This window comes from Varanus komodoensis, unplaced genomic scaffold (genome assembly GCF_004798865.1).
Source record: "Varanus komodoensis strain SLA01 unplaced genomic scaffold, ASM479886v1 scaffold1, whole genome shotgun sequence".
NCBI lineage: Eukaryota > Metazoa > Chordata > Lepidosauria > Squamata > Varanidae > Varanus > Varanus komodoensis.
In genome coordinates, this window is record NW_025335268.1 from 118,769,977 (window position 1) to 118,795,396 (window position 25,420).

The following is a 25,420-nucleotide window of genomic DNA, read 5'->3' on the forward strand; positions in this document are numbered from 1 at the left end:
GGTGGATGTGGTTTACCTGGATTTCAGCAAGGCCTTTGACAAAGTGCCCCATGATATCCTGGTGGAGAAACTGAGGAGTTTTGGGATAGACTGATGCACTGGCCAATGGGGCATGGCTGACAGATTGAAAGCAGAGGGTTACTATTAGTGGGGAATCATCAGGATGGTGGATGGTGACAAGCAGGGTCCCCCAGCACTCAGTCCTGGGACCGATCCTATTCAATCTTTTCATCAATGACCTGGAGGAGGGGGTGACAAGTCTGCCGATCAAATTCACAGATGATACTAAAATGCGGGTGGTGGCTACAACTGAGGAGCAGGTACTCCAGATCCAAAAGGATCTGGACAGATTATAGAAGTGGGTCAGGGACAACAGGATGTCATTCAATGCAGATAAGTGCAAGGTCTTGCACTTGGGGCATAGGAATGGGTATCATAAGTGCAGGTTAGGGGACAAGTGGCTGAAGAGCAGCACTTGTGAAAATGATCTGGTCGACTACAGACTAAACAGAAGCCAACAGTGTGATGTGGCTGTCAAGAGGGCAAACGCCACCTTGGATGCATAGCCGGAAGTGTGGCTTCTAGATCGAGAGAGTATTACTGCCACTGTATATGACTGTGGTGCACCCACAGCTGGAGTATTGTGTACAATTCTGGGCCCCTCATTACAAGAGGGATATAGCAAGGTTGGAAGAAGTGCAGCAAAGGGTCACTAGAATGGTGGCTGGTTTGCAGGGTAAGCCGTATGAGGAGAGACTGAGGGAGCTGGGTTTTTTCAGCTGGAGAGGAGGAGACTCAGAGGGGACTTGTTAGCAACATACAGGTATGTGAGGGGGCACCACACGGAGGTTAATCATGATCTTTTTTCCCTTTCAGTGGAGGGAAGGACACTTTCCACTTTCAGTGGAGTGCCAATGGAGCAAAGCTCAGGGAAACAAGATTTAGGGTGGATGCCAGGAAATCCTTCCTGATGGTTAGGACCCTAGGGTATGAAACAGGCTTCCACAGAAGGTGGTTGAAGCCCCATTGGTGAGGGTGGTCACGGATAGGTTGGACATGCACAAGGTAGGCATGTCATGAGTGGAGCTGGCTGGAGGCAGGGGTCAGACTAGATGGCCCAGGAGACCCTTTCTGATTCACTATGTTTCTATGTTTCTATCTCCCATCATTCTCAGCCAGTGTGACTATGCTGGCTGGGATTGGTGAGAGTTACATCTGCAGGGCACCAGGTTGGGGAAGGCTGCCCTAGCTTCATTTTGGGAGATTTCATCTCCCCATCCTTCATTCATCTCCCTCACCTTCCTGTTCCTTTCTCCACTCACTTATCTTCCTTCCCATCACTGATTTCAGAAGACTGGGGCAGAAGTGGCAACGGGTAGCTAGAAGATGTTTGCTAGGAGCTCCCACTATAGCTCATCTCTGGGGACAATCATCGTTTTTGTTGAACAGCTGAGCCAGTCCTCCCTGCAGAAGGATTTTGGATTTTGTGGGGAAAGAAGGGAGAGAAAGAGGCCTCCTTGCTCTCCTCGTTTATGTACCTGTGAGGCAACCAGTGGAGAGGCAGAAGTCAGTAGCAGATATCCTCCTCTTAGACAAGGAGCTCCACTTTAGCTGTAAAAGAAAAAGAAAAACAGCCATAAGCAAAGAACAATGCCATGAGTCAGTTCGGCTGCCTCAGAGCACTTCCCAGAACGATCGAACCGGCTACCTCACTGCAGTAGCGTTCGAGAAATGAAAGCATGTTTCCCCTAAGCTGACTACAGACCAGAGAAGCTGGAACTGGAAAGAAGAGGGGTCACGTCAAGCTCCAAAGGAATGACGGTAGCGACGGGAAGGGCGATGGAGCAAGTCAAACCCTCTAATCCAGCGCCTCTAAAGTGAAGAGAACCCCGAGGAAAAATGATTTCTTCTGGTCTCCACCGTGTCCCTCTACGTGCAGTGTAAACCCGGGAGGGAGGTGGGGGCAGGAAGGGAACAGAGTTACCGGTGGCTTTTACTTCTCAGTCAGCACGAGAAGGACCGAGCTGCGAGTGCTACACGACACAGGTTTAGGGCGAGAGCGAGGTGGTGCAGCACGAGCAAGCCGTCGCAGTAACCAGTAATTGCCGGAGTCCATTGTATTCGCCACCGGCACCTGTGGAGCGTGGCGAAGGGGCCGCGCGATGCTGTGCTGGTGTTTGCCTTGGCCAGTGAGGAAGTCACAGCGCACGAGCGAATCCCTCGCAGCGGAGCTAAATGCTGCTTGTTTTCTGGGGCAGACCCTGGCTAATTGCGTCTCCCTCTAGATTAAGACAGGGATTGTGGACAAGCGAGCCCTGAAAGGCAACCCAAACCCCAAATCCATCCCTGAATCGATTGGTTCCACGCTATTTCCAGAATCTTTGAGCAGTTGCTGTCTGCTTCCTGCCCCAATCCTCCTGCCGGCCTTCGGGTTGAAGTTGTGCCCGCAAGGGGCGGCAGTGCGCAAAATCCTGGGGTCGGAAAACGAATGCCACGTGGCAAACCCCAAATGTAGATCCAGTGCTGTGGACCCAGTGCTGTTCGTGTGCGATGATGGTGCGGATTCGTACGTCAGGAGGACACAGTAGGGATGCCGGACTCAAGCTGGGCAACAGCCTTCCCTCCCCGCCCCAGGCTCTATCACGTGGATGACTAACACGTTTTGATGAAGGGGCGGGGCGCAGTGAAGGTGGGGAGGGAAGACCAGCGCGTGTCTGAGGCGCAGACCCAGCCTGGGAAATGACACCCCCCTTCCTTACTCGATACACCAAACTGGCCGGGTGCATTAGCTCGTGGGCGAGCAGCAGAAGATCAAAGGGCCCCAGGAAGAAATCGGATCCGGGAGAGAGCCCGGGGTGCGGCGCCATGCGAAGGCGCTGAGAGCACAGGCGGAGTAGCCATTCCGGTGGGGACCGGTAGGTATGACGATCAAGCCAAAGAGGACCAAGGTGCATTTTAACGACTAACAAACTGTCTGCAGGCGAGAGCCTCTAGATGCAGGATCGGTGCTAGGGCCGGAGCTCGCAGAGTTGCCGTGAGATGATCCTCTCAGACGTGTGCGCGCCCGCGCGTGCACGTGCGTTTTCCCTAGGGTGTGACTGTCCATGGTGCTGCTTGGACGAGAGTTTTGCAGGTTTCCCCTCTCCCCGCCCTTTTTTTAACCTGCTCGCGCGGTGGCGTGAGCGCCGGGGCGCCTGTGCGCGCGCGCGCCTTCGCGATTGCAGATCTCTGCGCTGCCGGGATCACGACACAGGTTGCCACGACAAATGTGTGTGCGTCCCCGACGCTGTCTGTCGCGCTACGCGCGCGCGCACGCAATGCGCCCGTGCTCCCGGAGTACGCGCGTGGCGGCCGCGGCACTTTTGCCCAGACCGATCCCCATGCAAGCCCCCAGCCCACACTGGATCTGGAAGCGCCTGCGCGCGGCCCCCGCTAGGATGGCCAAGCAAGATGGAGCGCGCCCCTGAGAGATCTGCCTTTCCCTTGTCGTGTGCATTTTATTGACAGGCCGAGTGGAGCGGGGCGAGGGGACGTGGGAGCCCTCCTTCCCTCCCCAGTGCCGCCTCAAGCCCTCGCTCTGCAGCCCCCTCCGCGGCCAGGCGAAGGCGGCCAGGCGGCGCGAGCAGGGGGGTGCCTCGGGGAAGAAGCGAGGTCGTCCCAATCACCGCGCGGGGTGGGATCGGCTGGGCGGAGCCGGCGCGGGGAAGGCGGGACGCGTCTGCCGTTGTCCCCGCGGAATCTTACGCCAAAACTTTCATTAAAGTCGCTGTCCCCGGAGCCGCGGCAAAGAGCGAGCGCGCGGGCGAGTGCCGGGCTCCGGGCGCCACGCGCGGGCACGCTCTCCCTCGACGCGCCGGCGGGCTGGGCGGGAGCGCAGGGCACCCCTGCTGGTCGCGTTGGCGAGGCCGGCGGGTGAGGAGGACGCGAGAAGCTGATGCAATTTTCTCGCTGAGAGGATCCACCTAAACAGTCGCGTGCGTGAGAACTCCGCGCGCGCAGACCGCAGGCAGGGGCTGGAGCACCGGCATGGAGGGGGTAAGCGGAGCAGGCGAGCCCGGCGCGGGCGAACAGTGCGTGTGTGCGAGGGAGGGAGGGAGGGGAGGGAGCCCTGGCACTTTACGGAAAATACCGAAGAAAAACGTGCAGCTCGCGAACGGCGGGCGAGGCTCTCGGCTCCAGCCGCCTCCGTCGCCCCCGTTCCAGCGCGTTACATCTGCCGCTGTCATTTGCCAGGCTGGAGCTGCCCCGAGCCTGAGTCCTGAAAGGCTGCTCGCGGCAGCCCGGGGCTGGGGACCCCACGGCGAGGAGAAGCGACGCGGGCGAGGGCGGAGCCATCTCTCCCCCAGCTACACGACGTCTGAGGGGGTATCCTGGGGGTTGCGGAAGGTGGAGCCACGGGTCGCCCCTCGCGGCCAGCGCTGGGGCGTGCGGAAGAGCTGTGCTCTGTAATTTTCCACCCCGGCATGTGCCGGGGCGGAGCGTGGAACTGCTCCCACGTGGCAGCTGATGTAAACCCCCCACCTTTCTTTGGCCCCCCTCTGCTGCTTTTAAAGAGATCGCGCAGCCTTTCTAGCCAGGTGTTCTAGAAATGTGAGGGGTAGGTGCCTGGGGCAGGGGACCTACCACTGGGGGACATTTCTTCAGCAGCTGTGGGGAAGTACTCAGGACTGTGACATCAGTCGTTCCGTGATAAGCACAGAGTGAAGAAGGGTGCGTGGGATCTGGTGGAAGAGCTCATTTAGCAGCACTGCCACCCTGGCTTGGGACTTCAGTGAGAAAATTTTGCCAGCTTCTGGCAAGGTCTGAATAACATACCAGCTAGTGTACCCACATGCACTCACACACACTGTGCCATCTCTCCTCTATTTCTGTGGCTGACCAATCTATAGGAAAAGAAGGTATCGTTTCTTTTGCCAACTTGTTGTCTCATTTCGCGGTACTATGTCCTTTCTGCACCCTGGCCGCACTAATAAATGTAGCCTGACCTGTAGAACTAGGGAAAGATGAAATGGAAAACAGATTTGATGGCTGCAGTGCTCTTCACAAAAAGAGTGCAGAGGTCAATATCTTTATTATAAAGGAAAAGTCTCACAAACTCTAAAAATGATAGATTCAGCACTAAGAAAGCTGAAGGAGTTTCCAATGCAGACTCAAGAACAGACATGGTTCCATTGGAAGGAGAGCATGAAACAAACAAAAAATGCTGTTCATGTAATTACTCCCTCCAAATAATCAAACATCAAAATATCTTGGCCCACCTTATAGGCAAACACATTTACTGCACCATAAGCTTTTGTATGACAAAGCCCACTTTGTCACATGTATGATATGATCAGCTCAGTCAGGCCTCTTGTGCTGGACCCCAGCAACCCAATAGGCTAATTCCATTTCAGAGAGAGTTGTGGGGATGGAGGATTGATTCACTATGGATCTGAAGGCAAAAGAAGTGAGGCCAACATTTTAAAACCTTAGAAGGAGAGGGAGCCTTTTAGATTGTGTGGAAAACTGCACAAACACCTGGCAACCACCACATGATAAGTGGTTTGAGAATGCAGTAGAGCCATGGGCTTCTGTATAGCCTGAAGTGCTTGATTCTGCCTAATCTTGGAAGCTAAGCGAGGTCAGGCTTTGTTGAAATCAGGATGGGTGACTTATATAAAAATGTAAGGTAATGGGAAGTAAAGGTGGCCACCTGACAAACCCTCTTCGAGGCCGCAGGAAAGTAGGCCAGACATGACCCCATAAACCTGAGAATAAACAAAAAAAGGGGGAATTACCCCCACCATTTATTTCTGCTACAACAAATCTGACATGGCTACCCATTCATACTTCTAAAAATTAAGAGTATGTAAAAATGTTATTTCTAATTATAAGGAGAAAACTTACACCAAATCCCATTGCATGCTTAGCTCCAGCTTGCCAGCAGGACAGTACTCACAGACATAAGCCAGGGTGAAAAAGAGCTATTAGATACAATCCCAAATGTTGCCTTCATCCTGAGCTGATCTTGTGCATCTATGAGGGGGAAAACAGCGCAGTTTCTCTATACAGAATCCTACTTTTACAACATGTTTCAGCCACAAACTGTTAGCACCACTCCAATGTGAATGTTGCCTGTCAGTGGGGCTGCTCCCCAAATATATTCCCACATGCTTTCAAGCATGCTTTCCCAAAAGTCTCACTGACTTTTCCAAGGTAACTTTCTTAGCATTCCCGCAGGACTTCTGACTGCCTTTCAATTGTGATGTGCAGCTGCCAAAGGCTATTCGGTTGGTGTAGACATTGCTGGCAGGGGAACTACACATGCCAAGCCAAAATGTAGGGGCAGGGTGGGCATTCCACTTGAGAGAGAGTGTGGGGTCTGCGACAAAGTGGCTCTGAAAAACAGTGCCATCTCTGGGCACCGCTTCCCCATGACCCTTTGTGAGAGATCCCTGCTATTTTGCAGGATTCTTATTGCACTTCCTTGTTTTTGGCATGGCAGAGCAGAAATCTTTTCTGCATCCCAATGCACTCAAGAGTTTGTTGGCAGGACAAGGACTGCTCAAGTATGGAAAGGGAAGCATCATTCCAGTCTCTGTCCAGAGTGGGGGCAATTAAGTCAAGCTTAGCAATGGGGCTAGATAGTATATTGGCTAATATCTTTGAAGTTGCCTCTCTGTGTAGGATACATTTTTGTTGCCTGTTCCTTGACAAGCAGAGGGAGTACCTTTCACATACTTCTTCTCATTCGGGACACTAGAGCAGAAAGGACCTCTGTTCCAGTCTGCGCAGTGTCCCTTTGGTTGCACAACTTCTCCACTGGCTTTGGTGCTCTTTGTTGTATTGTTGCATCTGTTGCATCTCTACCTTGTTTCCTTGGCCACTTTGCTGCAAGAAGTGCATTTACCATACCCTCCTTCCTTGTAGCAAAATGGACTTTTCTTTTCAAGCTTGTTCCAGAAAGGATCTTGAGCTATTTTCTGGCTTGACATGTTGAGCTTTTTAATAGTTGAGAAAGATGGGCAATGAGGGTAGCAGAAAGAATTGCCACTCTCAGCTCATGTTTTTATAAGGCTTATTTCCTGAATGCTGTGTTGTGGAGACTTCACCATTTACCTAATATTGGACTGGTGATGAAAATTATATTCCTAACAGTCCACATTCCTGGAGCTGTATGTATTTTCTGCTTTTCAAAATGAGATTTGAGCCAAGATTAACATGTTATGTTAAGAAGTGCTACAGAAAACCTATAAATCAGGTTTGCAACTCTTTGCCTCTTTGCATCATCTTCTGCACCCCTGACCTCTGGTTTCTGTTAGTCATGGGGAGGAGCAAAAGAATCTTTGTAGGCAACCAGAGTGCTTCTGTCTGAACATGAGAAATCCTGCTTATTTCCCCCTTCTGGTTGCTCAGATTTTGCCAAACACTTTCAAACTTATCTTTGCCTCCAAACATGCTAGAAATTTGTGGAGGGGGAGTGAGAGGGGTTGGCAACAGCAGTTTAAAATTCACAGGATGTTGAATTTTCCACACTAGTCCTACTGTCTATATTCAAGCTTTCTGCTGGACTTCTCCAAGGCAAGATCGCCCCTGCTACCTTCTTGCCGTATCTCTTCTCCCTTGCTAAATATACAGTACTTCAGGAATTCACTATTCTGGGGTCTGCAGAATGTACAGAGGTTTCTTTTTGTGCTGCCTTGCCCAGTCTTGGCATAGGGATAGTGTAATGTTCACAAAATCATGAATTGGTGTTAATCTGCAGTGATTAGCACACTTTGTTCTATACTAATAATCTCTAATATCAGGATGTTTCCAGATGTGCCTCTTCTAGTGCAGCTATTGTGACTTTACCTCCTTAAGGGATTTTTGTGAGAAGGATAAAGGCAAAAGATGTGGTGGGAAAAGCTAAGTAACAAATTGAATAGGATGATATTCTCTAGCCCTTCATGCAAAATTCCATGAATAAGGAAGGACAATTGCACAATAAAAATAATTTAATCTCAAAGAAGCCTGAGTAGTATCTTAACTTTATTCCTAACAGCTAAAATTACCTAACCACACCACTGAGTGGTGAGTGCAGTGCTGTGACTGTAAATAAGGGCTGGCTCAAATCTCACCTTTGCCATGGACACGGTGGATGGTGGTCAGTAAGCAATCATCAGATTTCCTTTCCAGTCTCCAGTCCAGGAAAGACACAACTGACCTACATGAGATAGTTGCTGTAAAGGCAGCTGACCATTTATATTCCATTCTTTGAAATTAAAAGTATTATTATAAAGATGCATCAAAATGACAAACCCCATGGCCATGAGTATAATTAATATAAGGTCACTTAATTCATGAGGAAATGATCTGGAAAGGGAATAGGATGAGAAGAGCACATCTATGGTATACCTCTGGTGTGTGCGTACGCACTTGAAGCTTTTGTCTCAGAGTGCTGTCTTGAGCTATTAAGAAGTTGCACTGCGAAGGATCCAGGAACCAAATGTGTCTCATAGTCTAGTGTGTGTGTGGCTACTCTGCCCTCGAGATTTGTCAGAAATGGCAGTAAACATATGCTACTTTTCTCTATACATATGCCAGTTGGTAGTTGTTGCGGCACAATAAGAAACAACCAGGACAGGTGAATTCTGCTGTTTAGTCAAAGGTTCTGCCCATTTTAGAGGTGCAAGTGGAGTTCTGGCCCATGCAACCCACTCCCATGGCTCTCTGTGTTTCCAAGGAATTAGAGATCAAATTACATTATCCATAAGTGCTCCTGTCTTAGACCTACCCTCCCACCCCAAAATCTGCAAGGTCACAGAAAACCCAAATTAAATGAATTTGCATCATTATATTGGCTTGTGTAATGACACTTGATTATGGATCAGATTGTCAATGTACAATTAATAGTGTACATTAATCTATGCAGATTTACAATTAATTAAGATTAATGTACATTATTACCAATGAACAATCTAACATACAAAATAGAAATAACCATTATTTCTTAACAGTGGTTTACTTAAGTTTCCCAAATAATAAAAACCCCCTCCAAATCATAGTAATCCTAACGATACCTATGGATGCAATACGTCCTGAATTTTTTGTTTTACTTAATTTGCCATGTTTCAAAATCTCTACTTTCGGGGAGTTCATTGGGAGTTCAGGATGCCCTGTGTCTTCTATCTAGTTATGCTCCTCAACTTATGCTCTGGGTGCCAGTTTCTCCAAGTGCTCAGAGATGAGCATACTATGGAGGCAAGGATTGGAACAGAAGCGGTTTATTCCCCAAACTGGAGTTGAGGTGAAGAGATGGAGATGATGTTTGATCCGGGGTGATCAGAAATTTCTGCTACAACTCTTGGAGGTGAGGCTGGACACCTGTCTCTCTGCCCCCGTATATGACAAAGGGGAGCGCTTATATAGGTTTGCATTGGATCTGGAAAGGCAGAAGCCCAGGCCCTTTTCCTTGCAAAAGCCATGCCCTCAGGATGTCTGTTAAGAACAGAGATAGTATATTGAGTACAATCATATACCTGTCTACTCAGAAGTAAATGTCATTGGGTTCAATGGGGCCTACTTCCAGGAAAGTGACTGTAGGTTTGTGTTGCAAGAACAGTCTATCATGTTCTTTTGTGGTGTGTGTAGAGGGGGAGAAAGCTTCTGTTTTTGGGGCTGGGGGATATGAAGTTGGACATTTGGGTCACACATTGAATGGCTGAATGAGGAACAATTCAGTGTTGCTTTCTCTACGTCACTGTCTCTGGAATCACACCATCACAGCAGAGAGAGCAGACCTGGGTTTGGCTCCTCCACCACGAGACTTCCATGCGAGGAGGTGGGGCACTGCTCAAGCACTTGGCTCAACCGCTTATCTCATTGTCTCAGGCTCAGCTAGCAGGCTGCCTTCAGATCCACCCACCCACTGTGCCCATGGCACTCCACCTTTCCCCATGTGCAGTGACACAAAGATATTTCTTATGCTCCATCCCTGCTAGCCATGCTGTGCTCCATCACAACCATCACACATTTCAGTGTTGCTGAATACTGCAAACAGTGTTTGGTAGTGTTCTTCCTTGCCACGAACAGATGTGCACTTTTCGCACCATGTCTGAATAGGAAGATGCGTCTTTAAATGCCGTTACACTGCTTCGGAGAGAGGGCAGGCAATGTTCTGTCCCCTCTTCAGGGCCCAACAATACCACCTGGTGTCGAGCATGATGGTTGAGCTGACCTTGCACGTGACTCAGTGCAGTAGGGTGGAAAGCAATTCAATCCCATCTGTGTCCTTAATGGCAGCTGTGCCCCTGTGCGTGCTCAGTGCCCTGAAGTCTCCTCATGCCCTCAGCGCCAGTTATGCTCTTTCCAGCCACATGTCATTCTGGCAGGCTCTTCCTGCTTCAGAGAGGGTAGTAGTGGGCTAAAAGAACCTGGAACAATGGGGCAACCCCAACTCTGCGTTGCCTCCCAGTGCTGCTGACATTTCTCATTTAATGTCTTAGGGGAAATGCAATGAAAGAACAGAATACTTCTTTTTTTTGCACTGAAAAGAGATTGTCTTTAGAAAATAATCACACTGGGCTTGCAGATACTGCATTCTTGGCGAAGTCCCCAGCGTGTGTTCACTTCCTTACTGGAAATTTAGCATGTACCATGCTGTTCTTGTTTATTTTCTTTAACCTGTGTTCTTTTTCTTTTCTGCAGCTTGCTGTCTATTTGGTCTAATTTGTGGTGCCATATGATCTGAGCTCTGTGTGTATCCTGGGAAGTGTAGCCAGCAAGACGGGACAGCGGGCAGGTGGGCCCACATCACAGCCCCCAGCTATGGCAGAAAAGTGCAGTGAGGGGTTACTGGTGAGTCTGTGGGGCTCCCTTGAGGGTTCTGGAATATCGTGTCTGGGTTTTTGGTGTAAGACAAATGTTGTCTCTTGAAGATGGGGGAATCCATGGCTATGGTTGGAAGAAGTAGCTGCTACAACTTCAGGCTCCTACATAATGTTTCTTAAAAGCTAGCCCTCTGTTTGCTGCAATCTCCCCATCTGGACTGAGTCTTGTGAAATTGCTGGTTGTGTTGTACTGATGAGCACCTCCAGCTGGGCTCCTGTATTCCACTGGAATGCATAGTGTCATTTTGCATGAACATGTCATCGTGAAGATCCCCCTGCTAATCACAGTTCCCAGCCTCTGTGTCCCACTTTATCAGACTGCCCCAGAGCCAGGAGGAGGGTGGGAAAGCTCCTGGGTACAATGACCAATATTTCTCCTGAGTCCAGATGATGATTGTTGGAAGGAATGATGGGGAAAAATGGAGGAAACTCTTCTGACTGCAAGTCTTGTCTGTACTGGGTGTTGATTACTGCTGCTTTAGGGAACTGCCATGGTCAACTTGATATGATCTGTGAACATGTGGCAGGCTGGTCTGACATGGGTAGATGGAAGTGCATTAGCTTGTTTGCATTTCTCCTGGACAATGTATTGTGCCACTGGAGGGTAAGGCACTTTGCTGGCTTGTTATCCCGTTCTTCTGATCTTTTCCTCTCCCCTAAATAGTCTATGAAGGGGGACTAGGCTTTGCCTTTCTCAAGGCATCACTTCACAAGAAGTGATGTCACTTTCCCTAGAGCACTGTAAGGTCACCAAGCACTGCCAGGGAAACTTGCTGAGTTCAGCGGGGGGGGGGGGGGAAATTCGGCTCCACTGTGCCCCTACTTTGTTTGTATTTTGGATGTCTGCATTTGCACACATGGACGCTCCCAGGAGACTCCTGAAATAGTCTGCATCCCAGCCAGGGGGCACCATGCCAGTTTCAAGCCTGGAACATGTGGAGGAAGGGGAGCTCAGGCAGCTGTAAGGCATGCATGCACACACACACGCATGCACATGTGCATGCACACACTCTCACACACACATATATGTGCAGTGCAGCATCCCTTGTGTTCCATCCATAAAGAATACCAATCTTCTTTTCTGCAGCATTCCATGGTACATACACGGTACATTCCTTTGCACGTTTCCTTTCATGCACTGTTTTGTTTTTTCTTCACATTCTCTGATCAGCATTATTTATGCAAACACAGCTTATAGTGTACAAAGTATTTCAATCTGATACACACACACATGTGCACACACTCTCAGCATCTTCCCACACACCTTTTTATATAAACAGGATGTTGCACTTCAAGGTGGGCTTTTTTGGACCATCTTTAATACAGTTTATCTGACTGGGAAACAACCTGGATCTGCCAGCATCAGTCCAAATGAAGAGGTCATCAAGGAAGTACTGGTCCACCGGTGATTTATATTTTCTTGCAATCCAGATTGGCTGAATCTGGGCAGCAAAGGGTGCTCTTCCTAAGCATAAAGCACATTCTTGCTTTCTTTCCTTGCTACTACTTTTATGCTGTCATATCTGAAGCCCTATTTTGTAGGAGCGTGAATGATGGGTTCTGCAGCAGGAATGGTCCATTGGCCCTTAGTAACAACTAAGAATAAGTACATGATTGCCCTCTCAGTGCTTTCTGCATTTCATTTCCCTCTGACCTCATTGTTTATGATTCCATTCCACAACTGTGTGTGCGTGCACACACAGACACACACACCTACAAACATACACATTGGTAACTCAAGATGACACTTCACGTATCTGATGAAATGAATTGTAGTTCATAAAAGCTTATGCCATAAGTATTTGGTTAATTGTTCAAGTGCCACAAGACTTTTTGTTGCTTTAAATCTATTCTAAATCCATTATTAACCAGTTCCAGAAATCAAATGTTGTTTTGGGGAAGAGAAGCTCTGCAGAGGTCACTACAACAGAAAAAGAAGGCACAAATTGGAAATGCCGTTTGTTCTACCCTGCAGTCCCCTTCCTTCACCTGATTTTGGAGCCTTTGCTTGGTCCAGTGTAGTATGTGTGGTGTCTAGGTCACTGGGGCAGCGACCTGGAGCTTTCTGGCCACAGGGAAGATGCTAATCCCCTCATTGAGATGTCTAGATGTCATTGAAATAGGTTTATAAACCCATCGCCCACTAATCCCTGTCCAAGTCCAAAGACAGGAATAGCATCTCAGAGCCAACAGCTTCTGCTCAAGGGTTTAGTAAAACATGGGACAGCTTGCTCAGTCCCTTCCCTTTGGGACGTTGTTGCTGTTGCTGTTAGACTAAAACACACTGTGCTTGCTTGCTTATTTCTTTAGTCATAGACCTTAGCAAGAAGAGAGGAGATCCTCCTAATAAATTTGCCTCAGAACTATCAACATTTGCCAGGAATAAACACAAAACAATGTGCTCAGAGGTGCATAAGAACTTGTTGGCTATTCTGCCTTCCACCTCTTTGTTCCCTGTTCTGTGTATCTTCTTTGGTAGCTCTCTTTCCCCAGGTGAATAGTGGTCAACTGCCCAGTGGAGATTTTGTGGGTGTAATTTCTACACAGATGCAAATCCTCTATATCCCTTCAGGAATTCTCGTCGTCGTCATCGTCGTCACCACCACCACCACCACCACCACTTCTGCATTTCTTCCTCTTACAGGAACTCAAGGTGGCTTATAAGTTTCTTTTCCTCTCCTATGGGAGGTCATAAAGCCTGCACAGGCTGGAAGGTTTTGTAGGCACATGCATTGAGATATCCATCTTGGATTATCATTTCAATCCTGTACTGCTTTGGAAAACAAGGATTTGTCTGTGTTAAGAATGAGAAAAGAGTGCTCAGGATTGGGGCACTGTTTGCATAGATAGGTTTAATGACCAGATATGTTCCATGGCTGGAGGTGCCAACTTTAGTCTATTAACTTTCACCTGAAGTGACATTGCCTGTTTAAGTCTGATGTAGAGAATTAGAGGTTCCTCAGAGCAAGCAAGGCATGAATCCTCAAAAGCAATCATCTGTGTCAGCTGTGGCATTCCCTCATTACCAGTACTTATAACCATTTTGTGGAATTAGTCAATGTTTTCAAAGACAGGTCTGCAGGTGTCTGCGGGGCAACAAGAAATAGCTGACCTCTCTTCAGCTCTCTCAGCTACCGGGTTATCTCATGTGTACAAAGTGCTTCTGCTACTGGAGTTCAGATGAACTTGCTGCTCCATACACCCAAACTGGGAGAGGACCATTCACTGAAGACTGTAAGGAGGCAGCAGGCAGGGCATTGAAGAACATCTTAGATAGAGGGGAATTATGTACTTATTCATAGCTCTGTGTTTATTAGACTACTCTCTGGTATTCCTGGTCAGCCTTGCTGCTCCCCAAAACACTAGCAGGAAGAATTTTTTGATGCCTTTCCTTGGTGCTGCCACTCTAACTCCAGCCATCCTGCATTGTCCACAGGGTTTCTCAGCCCTTTATGTGGGTTAAGTTCACAGTATCAGGCACCACAGCAGTGCCTGTTTGTAACCCAGAGGCCTGCATAGTGCACAAGAGAGAGATATAAAAGATTAGGCTCATATATAATCTTGCACAGGATCTGTTACTTGACTTATACTCGCATATTTAGCCTGATTCTAAAAATAAATAAAAGGATTCCTATACTCCAGTAAAGACTTTTGATTCCTTACCTTCCTGCCCCCCTCCCCATTTCTTTCTTTTTCTCTCCATGAGCAGTTGGTCTCTCAGAACTGACCAATTCACCTTAGTGTCCTACCTACTAAGCATGGTGCCCATTTATAAGCAACATGTAGTTTATCATGGGTAGTAAAAAGAGAAAATGGAACACATGTGCAGCAGAAGAGTTGGGAATTTATCCACAGAGGAACCTGATAGAAGATCTCTCCTTTCCAAAGGTGAGGAAAAGCTTTCAAGTGCTTAGGTGATTGGCAGTATCACCATTTTAGGAGCCCTGTGCAGGGATGGTGTGTGTGGAGGGGAGGGGGACACTAAAAATTTCAGGTACCAACAAGACACTTTCAAATGGCTCAGAACCTGGTTTCTCCCCCCCCCCCCCGCCCCACCATCACTCGTCTCAGCAAATGGGGCCATCTTAGTACAGATGACAAGCACGCGGATGTGGGGGGAGTTGGACCTAAGAAAAACAGCTCTGTCCCACTGCTTCCTGAGTCCGGATGGACAAGACTTGGGCTCTAGCCAGCTACAACATCTCTCCAGACTGCCCTCATTAGAACTGGAGCTCAGATAGTGCCGGGTGGATGAACACTTGTTGGGAAAGTGCAGAACGAAATGTCGTGTAGCAAACTGCAGTACCCCAATCCCGCTGGGAATCCCAATTCCTCAGGTAGCTCTCAGAAGACACAGAGGATGCTAAATGAGAGAGAGCTATTGCTTCAGTTACCTTTTGCAGTGCTGCTGAGATCCATTCACAAATCCCCTTTACTGCCTTGACACTGCCCGAGGGGTGTGTTTGTATGTGTGGTCTTTCTCCAGAGGAGAAGGGACATTTTCCAAACCCTCCAGCACAAGTCAGTGCCAGACACTCTCGCTTGCTCGTTTTAAGGACATTCTGTTTTGTCCTTGGATTTGCAGTTGCCTTTGTTTGCACAGCAGCCCATGCCAGCCTCTTCTGACTCTTAGGCAGCTTGGGAGCTTGCAGCATCTGTTGGGGGATTTTTAGACAGATAGGCAACAGGACATCCGGGATGTATACCCCAGTGGCCAAGCGGGGTTCTGCTCTGTTTAGCTGTGGGGGTACCGGGATGAGAGGGAGGAGCATTTCCCCTGGGTGTTGAAGTTTAAGAGGCAGCCCCTGGCTCCTGTATGCTGGCCCATGGCCAAGCCACCCCCTGCTGTGGGTGCTGATTCTTTACTGGGCTGCGGAAGCGCTTCTGCCTGGAATAATAAGGGGGTGAAGGGGAGGGGTGATGAGGATTTTCTGCCTGAGCAGCCCTGGAGAATTGAGGCTGAGCTGTCAGCGGGGCCTGAGAAAGTCGCCTGAGGATGTATGTGTCTGGCACAGACCTCTTCCCCTGCCTCTTGCCCCGTGTTCTCCCCCAGAATGACAGTGACAAGAGCCACCACCTGTGAACGGGGCAGCTGGGCAGGACCTTGCATATGTAGGAGATGGGCCTTGAATGCTCTTGAGGCCATTTTCTGTACCTGACTCACTTCCTCTCTTCCCACTGTCTACGCAGTAGGGCAGGCTCCACTGAAGCCCAGGGCAGCTTGATGCCTGAGGCAGAGCAACAAATTACACCCCATCCTGCTTCCCAGTCCAAATGCATTGCACCCCGAGGCGGTCAAATTGTTTTGGCACCTGAGGGAGAAAATACCACAAGTCTCAGTGTCTCTCCCTCCCTCCCTCTCCCTCTCCCCCCGCCCCATCTCACAGTAAAAATACAAGACTAATAAACAAAGTAACTATCCATTTTCTGCCCCGCTATGAAACCCAAAGTCAGCTGCTTCGTTCTGCATAACAGCAGGAGCAGGTCTGTCACTAGGCCAGCAGCAGGAGGCAAGGGCTTCTGGCACTCCAAATCAGTTTTGTGGCCTCACACCGCTGTCAAAGTCTTACATCACTGGCAGCTCACCTTACCTCAGTGCTAGCCCCCTGTGGCTGTGTTATTCCAGGGGGTGCCTGGAGTGGGGGGACTAGTAGGAAGAATCTTCCTCTCTGATCCTCGGAACAGAAATGTTGAGACTGAAACATAATGTGGTGTTTGATGCTGTTTCGTAACATTCCTAATCTGCCTATTTACCTTTTCTCTATCAGTGCTGGTGGTCAGTACCCCACCGTGTATTCTTGTTGCCCCTGCCTTTCTAGCTGGAGGCTTCGCTGCTGTGATGAATATAGAATAAACATTTAACATAGAGTTCAACAACTCAAGAAGAACCCCAGGACTACAACTCTAAACATTTCTACTGGGGAGTAACCCCCCTGGAACATAGAGGAATTTTAACTTCTGAGTTTAAAATGCATAGGGTTACACTGTTAAGTTTTGAAAATGATGTTCAGGAGATATGGCTGCCATTATTTATGAACTGCCAATAAAGATTCTTTGGTTTGAAAGACTTTGGACTTATCAAGGTCTGCGCACACAGTAGACTTTTAAAGATTAGACCCCCAACTTCTGTTTCTGTTTTGCAAGCAGCTTTTTCTCTGCCAGGCATCTACTGTACTGCTGATGTTACTGCATTTGCAAATATTACATTTTTAAGTTTGGGGCAGGGAGAAGAGAAGTCTTTAGTTTATGAGGTTGCAGGGACAAATAATTGGCCATGCTTTAAAAAGCACAGAATAAAGAGGATATGGATGGGAACCTCAGTGGTAGTGAGAATTGCAAAGGTTAAAGCAATCATTAACTTAACTTTTCATACCCTATACAGATATACCCAAGTCCAAACTCTGCTTTGCCATAAATAACTTAAAGTAACAATTCCATTTTGGGGTGAAAAGATGTTCAGATATTCATGTTATAGGCAATTATATATATGCATAATGGGTATAATATAAGAAACACGTGTTTCTTGCTTGCAGAATGTGGCATTTTTAACGTACATTGTATAGTCATTGTCCAGCATCTTCATTAAGGTACCCTTATGGTTGGCACAGGAAGCAGAGGGGAGAGGGAGATTCATTGAACTAAGTAGGCTTACTCTAAGAAACCAAACATATGGAGACTTTGCCAAATATCACAAGTGTACAACTGAATATTTGGGAAGCAGAGCATATAGTTCCATTAGCTTGCTCCATAAAATTGCTGTCACTAGCCAACAGGATACAGTACTACTTTTGTTGTGTAATTTGCTTCCAGGAGCTGAGGACCCCAGACTCAAAGGTCCCCAGCTATATTCCTTTCACCCTGCCATAATTCTTCTTATCTTGGTCATACACTGGTGTTTTTGTACCCATGGTTTTCTTCCCATGCAGTCATGCCCTAATGATCACTTCTGTGCTTAAATCAGCGAAAACTTACCTATGCTACAGTTTAGTTCAGCTATAATTCATCTAGCTAGGGTTCATCTCTAGTTTACCAGGAAGCCCGCCTCCCCCAGGGGTCTCCAGCCCTAAATCAGACGAACACTTTTGACACAATCCCCAGCCCTTTAAGGCATATACATACAGGCTTAAAAGCTGCACAAGGCTGTAACCATGTTCCTTTCCTTATATGTTGCTTGGCTTGCTCTGTATATTTCATGTTGGTGTTTGTCTTAATCCATTCTTGTCACTTTATATTTGGTAGAGCTGATTATTATAGTGTACCATGCTCCTTTATTTAGATGTGTATCTATAAAATCTGTACCCATTCAGTGTTTCTGTTAGGAATTATTTTAAAATATGTGTTTTATTGAATTTTGTAATAATGAATGCTTACAACCTTATGGTATTAATAATAAAATTTGATTGATTGCAGTTAGAAGACATCCGTTCTAGTTATTTTCCACCAGATACTTCCTGTTGATCACCCCCTCCAGGACAATTGCCCAGTTTGGTCTTTTTGACAACTAACTCCACAACCTTTGTTCAGTTTGATATATAACCAAAATACTTTTCTTTGATTCATGAAGTCATGGCCATTTTCTCCCATGAAAAAGCTTGCAAAGAAGACAGGGTGGTTCACAATTCTGGAGTTTAGCTTTGCAAAGCGCTGTAAGAGAGGTTTGCATTCTCTCTAAAGGTGCTTTCAGACAAGGATTTTATCCTGCGGTTACTTAAATCATGGAATTTTATGGGGGTCCAGTTGATGTCATCCTCATCTCAGTTTTCCTCCACTACTTCCGTCTCTGTTCTTTCCATGGGGAGGGAGGAATCTGTTAAGAAAGAAAAGATGCAATAGGTGCACCGTGCCTTTTGACTGGTGATTCTCGGTGTGTTCCATCTGGAAACACTCTAAGACATCATCCCATGCACATTTGCTTTGAGTGAGCCCACGGAACTTATTTCTTAACAAGTCCACTGACTTCTAATTTAATATGCATTGGATCAAGCTGTAAAAATAGTAGCACCTCTGCATATTAACAGAATAGTCCTTATCTTTTAAACAGCCAAGGGTCAAAAGGTAGGCAATATGATACATAATCTGATCATTACTATGCAGCTTGTAGTAATTTCCTATTAGTGGAGTGTGGATTTGAACAGATGTGCATGAATATGCCTTCAAAAGTTTCTTTCTAAAGAAGGAATGCTGCTTTCCTGCTGACAGAACTCTGAGACTGGAAATTCCACTCACCCTTGGAGAAAACCAGCTGGGGAGTAGCAATTTGGCAAGGAAGAGGGAGAGGAAAGGTTTAAGACTCTGGCCTGCCTCTCCATCAGCCTCCACGTTAAATGGTCCTCAGGCCCCTGCTTTTTGCAAAATCTGGGCAATTTGAATTATAGCATTTGTGTCAAGCTGCCATGATAATCTAGTTTAGTGCAATATTTTTGCCTTTTGTTTACTTAAATGCCTGATTTCTTTACATTTGTTTTTCCTTAAATAAACTTTAAGATCACCTTTTTGCTCTGGAGGGTTTGAAATGTTTTTGCCTGTTAGAGCACCTTATCCATCATATGCAATTAGCACAGTATATTTCTTCTGGAAGCGGAAAGGAAATTGGAAGGACCCTGTGTTTTATCAGAAAAGGATGTTTAGACTTCATCCAGCTCAATAGGATCAGTTTCAAATATTCATGCTTTGGTATACATTAGATATCATTATTTGACCAACTCACTTGGAGAAACAGTAGTAACAACTACCCTGGATTAAGAACCAATGTGAGATTTGGTTAGTTTATTGTCTCCTGTGTTAAAATCACACTAGGACTGGCTTTGTATAGAACAAGCCTGACCATGCTGGCTGTGAATGATGGGCACTGCAAACAAACACATCTGGAAGGTGCTGATCCAGGATGGCTGGTGCAGATGATCAGGCCTTGCAGAATGGGGTATTTATCTGAAGGACCAGATAGATGTTCAAGCACCAAAATTTCTGGGTTGTCTGATGTTACATCATCAATGTGTGTTTAAGAACAGAAAGCTAGCATCCCTAGCCACCCTTCGTTTGACATGCTTTTCCTAAGCAGATGCACCCACTATGCTAGTTTTCAGTGCAGTGCCAGTGGGCACTTGCGAAAATAGTTATTTCCCCCAGTTTAAATATATGCACATAGATTTGTGTATCACTATAGCAATTAATCCATACGAAACACATGCAGCTGTCTCGCTATTATACATAAGCTTCAGCAAAAACAGATCAAATATCCCAATAAATATCTATTTGGTATCTATGCCACCCATATATTGAAAGTGTCATAACGTCCTGAGTCACTGCTTTATAAGAGCTGAATGTTTACCCTTGCAATACCAGTCATTTAGCTGTCAAAAGGGCAGAGAGTATCCATTCCATGAAGCAGGTAATTAATATAAAAGTGTGTGTACATTAATGAGTCTTAAAGGCTGTTCCAGTAGAACATTTAGTTGGGTAGTGACTTTCTCACCCTTAGAAGTAACTATTGGATGTTGCCAAAACATATGCTTAAAAGAAGTATTAGCTGTATTGCACCACCACCAATTAGCTAAATCAGACAATATTTTATTAAAGATTTTTTGTCATGTACAACAGACACAAAAGAAACATGTTTTTGCTATTTAAGAAGTTGCTTAAGATCCATAGATGTGACACATGGATACCAAACCAGCAATCCACTGATTAAGCATTTTAAGGTGATGTAGTTTCTCAAATCCCCAGATGTGTCCATGGGTCCAAATAGATAAGCAACCCCTATACTCCTTCCTAGCCCCACCTCTATAGTTACATTGACTTTGAATAATACAGAGACTGCCCTGAAATAGTAGTGTGCCTTGATGTATTTTTTCATCCTCCATGATCAAGAACACTTGGTTCTTTCTCTTCAAGTTCTTTTCAAGTTCTCTTTCTTGATAATAAAGCTGTATGAAAAAACTGATAGCATGAGCAGGTTTCTTTCATACATATCCTCACACAGGAGACTTAGAAAAGAAAGTGAAGTTTTGTTTCATTCTTTTCCAGTTAAAGTAAAATAGGTACAAGACCCCATTCTTTGGTTCAAAGGGCAAAAAACATCTTGGGCATATAAATAACTTCAAGCTGTTCAGGGTTTATAATAGTCCAAATATGAGTGGAAGATATTTTAAGAAATACAGATCAGTCACTGTTTAGTTTGGCATAAGTGTCCATTGGCAGGTTTATCCCAGAGAATTTAAAATATATATATAAGCAGATAATGTTTAATGGAGCAGTTTTGTTGGTGTAGCAAGCAAATTTGGCATCACACAGAATTCTTCATCTGCTTAAGAAGAATATTATGTTAATTCGAAAGTATACTTTTTATTACAAATGTTAGTCTATTTAAAGATATCACCTTATACATTATAATAATTCAAATACTAGGAAGCTCAACTGAATATACTTGTACATACATATGGTATGAGTAATATTTATATCTAAATCTGAATTTACAGTTTTGTCTTCAGTTATTTTTGGCTTTAAAAATAACTGAAAACGTATTTACCAGTTTCTTTCTCTCACTTAGACATCCTTGTTTGTTTTTTCATTCAAGATTAAGTGGGATATGCACAGTTTACTTGTGAAGTAAAAACAGCTTAGGGTGGCTAGAGCTGTCTCCTGTTGTTGCCCCTAGCATCTGGTAACTGAAAGTATGCTATGCTTAAACATGAAGGCTCTATTTATTTATTATTAGATTTATATCCTGTCTTTTTTTTTTTTTTTTTACAAAGAACTCAGAGAGGCTTACAACATTCTCTTCCTCCTGCTCTCAATCTTATTCCCACAACAACCCTGTGAGGTAAGTTGTGCTGACAGTCTGACTGGCCCAAAGTCACCCAGTTGGCTCCATGACTGAGTGGGGATCAAAATCCAGATCACCTGAGACCCATCCCTGAACTTTTAACCAATACACCACACTGGCTCTATTTTTAGTCACTGATAATTCCTAACCCAATAGATTTTGCCAGTTCTTAAAAAATGCTTGTGGCCATCATTACATCCCGTGCACATTCAGGCTACAATCCCGTGACACTTTACTAGGAGTAAGCACCACTGAACATTTCTGAATGAGCATGCATAAATTTGGACTTCCCGGAACTGTACTGTACTGATCAATCCTTCTAACATACTTTGGCAAAATGTAGTTCCCTACCATGGCAATGATGTATCTCTGAACTGAAACAGAGCAAAGCCTGGGAGTTCCTAGCCCTTGTTTACCCATGAGAAGTGGCCCAGACAAGCTTTCATAGCAACCAAGCTTGTAGATAGGTTGCTATTTGCTTCTTTCCATTTTCAGCTGTAACAATACTGTATTGATTGGAGGTTGAACGCTTGAGCTTCTTCTAATCAGCTTTGCATCATGGGTCAGGAGGGCTGTGAGTCACAGGTTAGCAAAATGTTTGCTTTTGTGTTTTGATCTTTTGATTGTGTATTATTGACTTCTTCCTTAAAGCTACATCAGAAACAGAGAACTCTTTACCTTGCGTAGTTTTGCTGACAGGAAATGTCGTCATAGCCGCTATTGTTCAAGTTCCTGTAAGTTCAGCAAAAGGATTGCTTAAGCTTTTTGGTTTCGAGATTTTGCAACAATGGAGTAGTGAAGTGTCTGGGATGGTGCTACTCTACCACTGTTGTTGGAGGACAAGACATCTTCTGAATATACAGTAACACGTGTCTAAACATTATGTAATGTATTCCACCCCCCCCCCGCCCAAAATCTGTTTTCTTCTGATGAACCTTTCCACATGCAAGTAATGCAAAAAGTATATTCAGATCTCACCTCTTTGCAATGGAAATTTCTGTCTTTTGCAGCTTCTGGCTTGGGCTACCCCCACCCCATACTCTCTATATAGATTCTGCAACATAATTGGCACCTCTGTTTCCCTTATTAGAGTACCATCCCAGGCATGTTTAGTTAGGAAAAATGTCCTACAGCTTCTAACCTTCCCAATCCAACATGGCTAGCTGGGGAATACTGAGAGATTTAGGATTTTTTGTGTTTTCCTAGGTTTGTGCTTTTAATGATGCAGGTGATACTATAGCCAGATTTTCAGTTCACTGATGGCATTTGATTTCTGAGGGATTTATTTGAGGCCTGGCTATAGCAATAGGTGAATTGAAATTCCAAGCTTTCTTGTTTGTTTACTCAGCTGTGGCCCACATTTATTTTGTTTGCTTGCTTGACTTATGGCATAATCTGTATCCTGTCTTTCCATTTCATAATGTAATACATTTTGATTAACGAATTGAATTACAAACAAAAGTTAAAATTTAAAAACAACCCCACCCCAAAAAAGAAAGAGCAGCAAAATTACAAAAACAATTTCCAGGAGAAAAAAAATTATCACATAAAAAGCAGTCAAAAAGCCCACAGGAACAAAGCATTCTTTTAAAATGTAATCTTTTAAAATGAAAAACAGATAAACAGGGTGCAAGTAAAATATCTCAGGCAAGAAAGGTGGATATCCTGGGCACCACAACAAAAAATGCACTTTCTCTTGTTTCTGCCAGCTATACTTCTGAAGGTGATTGGACATGAAGAATAGGCTGTCCCACTGAATACAGACTTATATGGGAGCAGCAGGTTCAGTCCTTTGGGTCTCATGGCCTAAAACCATTTCGGACATTTGAAAGGTAATCAACTTTGGATTGCTCCTGGTAACAAGTTGCTAGCCATTTTGGCTGGCACAAAAGAGGAATCACATGCTCCAAAATCCCTGGCTCTGGTTAAGTCTAGCTGCTGCATTTTGAACCAGCTGGTATTTCTGACCACTCTTCAAGGGCAGTACTGTGCAGGCATTACCCTAATCTCATCTAGATGGGACTAAGGCATGAGCTACTGTGATCCGATCCTTTTCTACTTTTGCATGGGAATTCTTTGCTGTGCATGGGAATTCTTTGCTTTTGGCCCAGGCCAATCTTCAGTCCTCATGTCTTGGCCCTTAGTGGACTAGATGGAACCTGAAACCCTGTGTGAAACTCTTATGTGAAGATCTCTGTAGTTGGTTAATATCAGATGCATCTCTCTTTCTCGCTTCATGTTTGTTATTAATGCTTTAAGTAGAAAGAATTTTGCCTATTTTCTTTTATTTTTTGGAGGAATGACTACATTTTTCTCAAGATTTTATAATTTGGTTGGAATCTTCTAGAGTGACTCATCCAGAATTTATGTGGCCCTTCCATGCAAGGATCATGCATTGTTTCAACTATTTGGGCATGCTTCCTCTGTATAGTGGTTATAAATATTCCCCAAAATAAGCTGCTGCCTCCAAGGTCCTAACATAGTGTCACCTTGCCATTTGGCTGCAGGATAACTGCATTTCCGAAATGTTAAAAAGTCCACCTGTGCATGCTGCTTTGCACTTTGTATCTGAAGGCATTTTCATTCTGTGGACTGTATTTTTCTTTTTTCATATGATGAAGTATGAAAAGTGATGGAGGCATTTGCTCCTGCTTTCAATAGGGATTTGTCTAGCTCCACCTTCTGGCTGAATTAAAATTCAATGCTGGCATGCCCCTTTCTGGCAGCAGTGGTGGCGAGTAGGTTTTACAGAATGGGAGACTGGTTCTAAGCTAGTTTTGCGTGCTGATTGCCCCCACGTGTGACAGCAAGTGGCAGCTCATTGCTTTACCATGCCCTGTCCATGTGTAGCTATGGCAGGCCCACAGACCCCATCTGTTCTCTCCCCCCTTCCCCTTTTCCAGTCTTTGCTGCCATGTTCTGCTGTCTCATTCATGCCTCATTGGGCTCCTTGGACGTTGATGCTCAGGAAACAGCTGGGGCGCTTGAAGCCATAGTAAGGAGGCAGGGATGCTTAGAATTCTATCATGAGCAATAGTAGGGGCAGAAGCATCCCAAAAAGGAAAGACAAGGCAGGCAGCACCAAGAGGCCAAGGATCAAGTTCTTGCTGCTCTTCCAAGGAACCCAAGTGGGGGCGGGGGGAATCAAGTATTTGCTGTTCCATCTCCACTCATCCTCCTCTCTGATGCGCATCATTGTCACCAGATGGTCTAGTCACTGCCTAGTGACCTCATGGATGGTTTCCATGGAAATGACTGTGATGGCGTCAAGAGAAAGGGAGAGCAGCTGGAGGACTTGGCCCCTGGAGGGAGAACAGCCTGGGATGGCTCTGTCAAATTACATGGCGCTGAGGAATAGGTTCCTTTTCCCACTGAGATAATTCTGGGGAAGTCAGAGTTTTACCCAGTCCTGCCTGGAATGCCATGTGCTCCACAACTGAGCTATGGCAATTCCTAAGGAAAAGAGGAGCCATAACAGAGATAGGCAACTTTTTTTGGAAGGGGGGGGTGTACTAGACATTTGAGAAACTGTCTTGGGCAGCACCACAAAATGGATGCCATTTGGGAGCTTAGCAAAGAACAAGTAAACTTCCCAAATGACTGAATCTTTTCTCGCACATTTATGCCTCTGGTGCCTCTGTGAGCAGGTTCAGCCACAGCCCCAAGCAGGTTGTGGGGCTTTCTGAGCCGCCTCTGCAGCAGCAGCGATGGCTCATCTGCATGACTGGTGGGTCTTTTCAGGATGCCC

At 45.8% G+C, this 25,420-nt stretch overlaps 1 protein-coding gene across 5 annotated transcripts in view; it reads left to right on the plus strand.

The window, feature by feature from the left end:
- The first annotated feature begins 2,707 nt into the window (after window positions 1–2,707).
- Window positions 2,708–25,420, plus strand: part of SLC6A9 (solute carrier family 6 member 9) — a 56,999-nt gene continuing 34,286 nt past the window's right edge. The window contains exons 1-2 of one of the 5 annotated variants that reach the window (XM_044442447.1): window positions 2,708–2,915; window positions 10,669–10,818. In XM_044442447.1, the coding sequence (XP_044298382.1) occupies window positions 10,789–10,818 (30 nt within the window). In that variant the 5' untranslated portion in view covers window positions 2,708–2,915; window positions 10,669–10,788. Of the gene's footprint in view, window positions 2,916–3,889; window positions 4,036–9,232; window positions 9,332–10,668; window positions 10,819–21,644; window positions 21,670–23,389; window positions 23,505–25,420 lie in introns of those variants that run through there. The other 4 variants (XM_044442440.1, XM_044442456.1, XM_044442482.1 and 1 more) reach the window with 4 other exon arrangements.